The sequence below is a fragment of the Electrona antarctica genome, assembly GCF_951216825.1.
Source record: "Electrona antarctica genome assembly, contig: scaffold_278, whole genome shotgun sequence".
In the NCBI taxonomy this organism is placed as follows: domain Eukaryota; kingdom Metazoa; phylum Chordata; class Actinopteri; order Myctophiformes; family Myctophidae; genus Electrona; species Electrona antarctica.
The window spans coordinates 95,338-101,337 of record NW_027637941.1 but is presented as its reverse complement, the minus strand read 5'-3'; the positions used below and the strand labels follow the sequence as shown (position 1 = coordinate 101,337).

The window sequence follows — 6,000 nt, the reverse complement described above, 5'->3', positions numbered from 1 at the left end:
AGATGTTTTACATCGATAGAGTTTGAGTGGACAGCCTGCCTTGACGTAATTATAAAAACATTGGGTTTCACCTGGAAGTGTTGGAGGGCTTTCTTAGCAAGATAAGACAGTCAGCTCATCTTTGGTGCTGATACCTGACAAGAACTGTTTTTCTGACACTTCCCTATCGGTGTGTTGTCTTCCACATGATAAGTGGTAGGGGCCCGGGGCTTTCCACCCTGGCGTCGGTCAAATACTACATGGATCTCACTATGTTCTTTGGTCTTCCTGTCCAGTGTGGCTATGGAGTGGTCAGCTTACTGGGAACATGTCTTGATCCATGGTGGCTTTCCCATTGCCTGTACCAATGCCATTCCATCTATGACAGTTACACTCTTAGCTGGAAGGGTACAACTGTCAAAAAAGATTGAAGCATTTGTTTGCCAGCTGTACGAGCCCGGTACAAATCCTGTGGATGTTGATGAGCTCAGGTGGAGGTTATTCACAAAGAAACAATTAGAAGCCGAGAAGCTGCCACCTACACAAGCAGCATTAAATCAAGCCATTACCCATGCATATTATCAGGCAATGGTATGGTATCAGGACCACGTACCTAACCCACAGATGCCACCAGAAACTAAAAATGGATGGGAGGCTGAGGGAGATCAACTGGTGCCAGTCACAACACGGGATACCCACGGCCCAGCCACCATTACCCAACTGATAAAATGTGTCTGCAAGAAATCACAGTGCATATCACATTGTTCTTGTCGATCTCAAAATTTGAACTGCTCTGAGATGTGCATGTGTAGGGCCGATGATTAGAGGTGTGTGGTAATGTAAACAAGGCACATCTGTTGGGGATTGACGATGACGAAGACCCTTCAATTAAATGTGTTTTCAAAACTTTCTGTAAATATTAGAATAAAAATCATGTGATAATTCTGTGACCATTTCTCATATTGTTCTTTATTTTATGAGGGATTTATATATATATATATATATATATATATATATATATATATATATATATATATATATATATAAAGCTAATAATGGAAAGGTTGCATATCCTAGTTATGGAAAGAGAATATTTTCTAGACATGCAAACAGACTTACTGTCTGTAAGATCACATTTATTAATTAACTTAAAGCAACGAAATATAGCTATTTCTGGTTTTGGTGTGATTATTACATAATTATTACATAGACAAAAGGTTGCATGATTTATTCATAGGATGATAATTATTCCTGGAGTTGTAAACATACACATGGAGTCTGTGAGAAGCTTTCAAAGCAATTTGCTGATGTCACCTCGTTTTTGCATAATTTATGGGAATTATGCTAATTAGGAAAGCTTGTATGACTTCACAATGGTAACAGATGCATTTCTGGACATCACAAACATGGACTCAGACTCTTAGATCACCTTTATAAGTTACCTAGAAGCAAAGTTATTGCCATTTCCGTTTTTGACAATTGATTAGCTAATTATGCTAATTAAACATGCTAAACCTGACATAAAAAATTGGAGACATGTTTTTTTGGCATTCTGGTAACCCCAAGAATCAAGATATACCTGTCTCCAAAAATTTACATTCCAAAATCACGGAAAGTGATAGGCTCCCCTACTATAGTCCAGAATGGCCACACTTCATTATTTTGAGCTAGAAGCAGTGCATACTTGATATGGCCCAGTTCCTGACATCTTCAATCCACAGCAGAAGCTCCTCATCTGTGATGTTCAGATCTCTCTTTTTTGTGTGAAGGTCTGTCTCAGCATCAATTGTTCTCTTTATGATCTGCAATGGATATTAGTGGTAGAATTAGAATTTTCTTTATAGTTTCTACTAAAATTCAGAATATGTTGTGAGTCTCAGTAAACATAGTCAGTAAACCGTTGTTGTCTGTCTCCTCTGGAGTGTATAAAACACAGGATGTCTCCTCTGGAGTGTATAAAACACAGGATGTCATGTATCACATTCTAGACCTGACACAAGATTCTACAAATGCCTTCTAAACCCTGACAGTTTTCTGAAAAACCTATGTTTCTGTGTCAGTGGTTCTCATACAATTCCATGTCAAGGACCCCCAGAATTATATGAAATTGGCCACCGACCCCCATCTGAAAATATGTTGTTCCAGGGACTCTCCATAAGCAAAGCATTTTCAAGATCTTTCAAAAATAGCAGATCTACAAGCTCGTAGTGTGGCACTCGGTGCCACGCTACGAGCTTGTAGATCTGCCATTTTTCAATAGCTTTCAATAGTATAACATAATGCTTAAAACACCAAAAGGGGTTCCCGCCCAGAATGGGTTAACAAAACATTGTTCAACAGTACTGCTGAATGCAGTTTTGTTGTTGCTGTGAGCACTTTCACGACATTACTTTTCCATACTCTTTACCTGTAATTGTACAACCTTAAGTGCTGTGCCGCCTCTGGGTGACTAAGGGCGCGTTCGGAAATAGTGCACTGTGCAATGCAAACTAATATGCGAGTGTGCTCCGGTGCGGTATTTCCGAACGTGCCCTAAATTTCCCCTGCGGGTTCATAAATGTACCATATCTACTATAAGAAATGTAACTAGACAGTTATAAATAGCTTTGATTTGATGCTGCCATCACCCACTTTAAGAGAGTGCTCCCTGTTAGTGAATCAAAAAATCAAAAATAAACATTGCGTGTATAGTACCTTGACATATCTTCGAGAGAGGTAACTGTGTAGGCGTTTCTTTTTCCTCACATTCCATCCTCGTGCTTGTATGGTAATCATATCTGTCCGAGCTATGAATGAAAGAAGACATTTATCATTTTAAACTCTTACAATGCAGAGTGATTTCAGCATATAACATAACAATAACAATTGTATTTGTCAAGTTTCTTGACTTATTGGATGTGAGCAAGAGTAAATAAGCTACTTGATGCAATATTAAAACAAATCCTGTACTAGAGAACATTATTTTCTTACCAGATTTGGTCATGTACTTTGTTGTCAGTGCAACACGTGACAAAAACGAATTAACCTGTTCAACTTCCTCACCAACAGTCAAACCTAATTGGAAAACAAGGTAAAAACCAAATAACATTGTATGTCAGATATATTTCACAGACAGTGAAATAATCTAGTTTATTTAGTCATATTCATTCTCTCTGCATGTTGGAAAACTAACCTGCTCCTTCCTGATTCCATCCACCCCACTGCACCTGTAAAAGAATTGTAGTGCAATGAAAAGTCACATTCGCTCATTTTCATCATGGTAAATGGACTGCATTTATAAAGCACTTTTATCCAAACAACTTTACATTCACCGATGGCATAGGAAACCATGCAAGGCAACCCTGGAACCTTCTGATTCCGAGACAGCCTCTCTACCTGAGCCACTTCCACCCTCTGTGCGTGTGTGTGTGTGTGTGTGTGTGTGTGTGTTAACTTACTTCACATTTGGCAGCGTGGCTCTTGGCATGCATGACCGACAGGAATGGCTTATTCTGCAATAATGGTTGCAGATCTGGAATGGACTGACACAACCTTTTTAAGTACGGGTAGTATTTGCACATTATATCTGTGCATATGAAGTCTATATTGTATGCCATCGCCAGCTCTTTGTGCAGGAAAAGAGGATATGCATATATCTCACCTCTGAACATGTTCAGTGCCTTAAACAATATTCCATGACGACACACAGCCACCTCCACGCCATCTTCATCCACATTGGAAGCAAACTTTTTCGAAGTCTCTTGCAGCTCTCCATTGTGACTTTCCACAGATACCTTTGCCTGACACCTATGCAAATATGTTCACAAGAAAACAAATGGACACATTAATCATCTCTTCAAAGTTAACAAAGGATATTGTAATCCAAGAGCCCGCATGTATTTTAGAGTTTGAATTAGTCAATAAAAGTGGACAGTTTCCCTCTGCACATTTAACATTTGTAAATGTTCTTTCAATCAAGTCTAAGTCACTGTATACATCTGTGTGGGAACTCGGAACGCTTTTTCATTTAACTTTATTATGCAAGAATACAAGGCATACTGCTGTCGGGAGAAGGGACTCCTTTATTTGCGGAGCCTGGAAGTCGATGGGTGCTGATGGGACGCTTGTTTCACAGTGCCGGCTACTAGTCGGGCGAGATTATGGGGAAAACGCTCTTGCCAGAAAATGTACTATTCTCTGACTATCGGGTCGCACCTCGAACAGCCCTCAGTCAGCTAAGCGAACTTCGCAACGGCAACTCGCTCGGTGGTGTCTCACGTGGCTCAAGTTAGCTTGAGACGCCGGGCCTCCGTCTGGATCTAGTCCATGGAGTTATATATAAACAATCGGCTCAGTAAAAAAGGGAGTCCCGTCAGGCGAGTGTGCAGACACCATAAGTTAGCTGTGTTGCTGTATCTTAAGGGTTAATATTGAGAGATATTTTAATCAATACACCTATACAATCACTATTGCCATCAACTTATAAGCACAACTCACAGGCTGGACTCGAGTCCGAACAGTCTCCACAAATTCAGCCACTTCCTTGTCCTTTGCCAAAAATGCACCCTCAAAGAATGCACTTTTTTCAATCATTCTAAACATTTAAAAGGAGATAGATTAGATTAGAATCCATGCAGAAGAGCTCTTTTGATATTGCGTTTGACATCCATTGGCTCATAAATGGTTGTTGAATGAAAGTAATTAAATAACCAATACCCTGTAGTTCGACTGAACCGGTACATCTTTCGATTTCCGTCAATGGATATGGCGGCCACTTTGGAAGGGCAGGCTGGGCAGGAGAAATGTTGTATGTCTAGAAGTTTCTCTTTCTCACACCGACAGTATGTCCACTCTAAGAAGCTGCGCTGTAGACTGTCAGCAGATATAGTCCCATCCTGTTAGTGTTATCACAAACACAATTTACTGTCACATCAGTTTTACAGGAAAAAAGTGGATTAAATTAAATTATTTTTTATGCAGTTCCCATCGTGTCATTTTTCCAAGAAAGAAAAACAAAGAAGGGGAAGAAGATTAATGAGTATAAATGTATATACGGTAGATACTCCTAATATACCATTTTCTTCTGACTGAGTACAACCACTTCATTTTGAGTAATCGCCAATACCAAGTACTGATACGAGTACTGTTTTTTTGTTGTGCAACCACTCATTTTCCTTTTTTTTTTTTTAAACATAAATAAATAAATACATAAAAGGCTTAATAGCCTTTTAGAGTTATTTGATGTCTAAATTATAAAATAACTACAATGTAAATGTAATGTGTATGGCTGTCAATATATTGGCCATATTGCATATAGCCTACTCACAGAATTTGATGCATTTTGTGTTGTCATATACATTTTTCAATAGGCTAAACATTGATTCTAAAAATGTACAAAAGTACTTTCAAAAGAAAGTGCCGTTTTGGTCACAACACAGCAATCAATCGAATGGTTTGGTATCGGGTCAGAGTATCTGTACCGTTACCGATATCGAGTACATGGGTATGGTATCAGGCCCGGTATGGTATCGGTACAACTCTATAAATAATCTCTAACATAGGAAAATGTTTCATGACTTACACGTCGTCCAAAGCTGCTGGAACGATGGTCCAGCATTTTAACAAATGCTTGCCGGGATAAACCTGGTGCAGTTAGTTTCATCTCTTCAAATGTGGTAAACACATCAATTGTGTATATCGTCTGAAAATTAACTACATGACCTCCAGCCACTGGCCTGGAGGTCCTTCAGTCCAGGAGTCCAAGATTCAGAGCAAGAGTTGCAGGTAATTGAAGGCAGGGACAGATCATAGCGTCCTATTTCAACAAAGGAAACATTACGTTTTATAATTTAACATTACTATAAAACTTGTTTCTCAAAATACAGTAAATAGACATTAACATCATAGCCTCAAGCTTCAATGATTGCCTGCTTACCGTCTATGGTGACCAAGATAATGTGTCTTCCAATACCAACAGTGTACTCTTCAGAACAGCTGCAAATGATGCTGGGCCAAGCAACCGGTAACAGACATGCTACAAAA

At 39.2% G+C, this 6,000-nt stretch overlaps 1 protein-coding gene across 1 annotated transcript; it reads right to left on the bottom strand.

Annotated features, from left to right (window-relative positions):
- Positions 1-1,646: 1,646 nt before the first annotated feature.
- LOC306918536 (uncharacterized protein) lies at positions 1,647-4,353 on the bottom strand (the record flags this gene model as incomplete). The annotated part of the gene is made up of 7 exons (XM_079531434.1): positions 1,647-1,781; positions 2,674-2,765; positions 2,950-3,033; positions 3,152-3,185; positions 3,417-3,490; positions 3,620-3,765; positions 4,349-4,353. The coding sequence occupies 7 exons, from the start codon at positions 4,351-4,353 to the stop codon at positions 1,647-1,649; spliced, it is 570 nt and encodes a 189-aa protein (XP_079387560.1).
- Between the last annotated feature and the right edge of the window lie 1,647 nt (positions 4,354-6,000).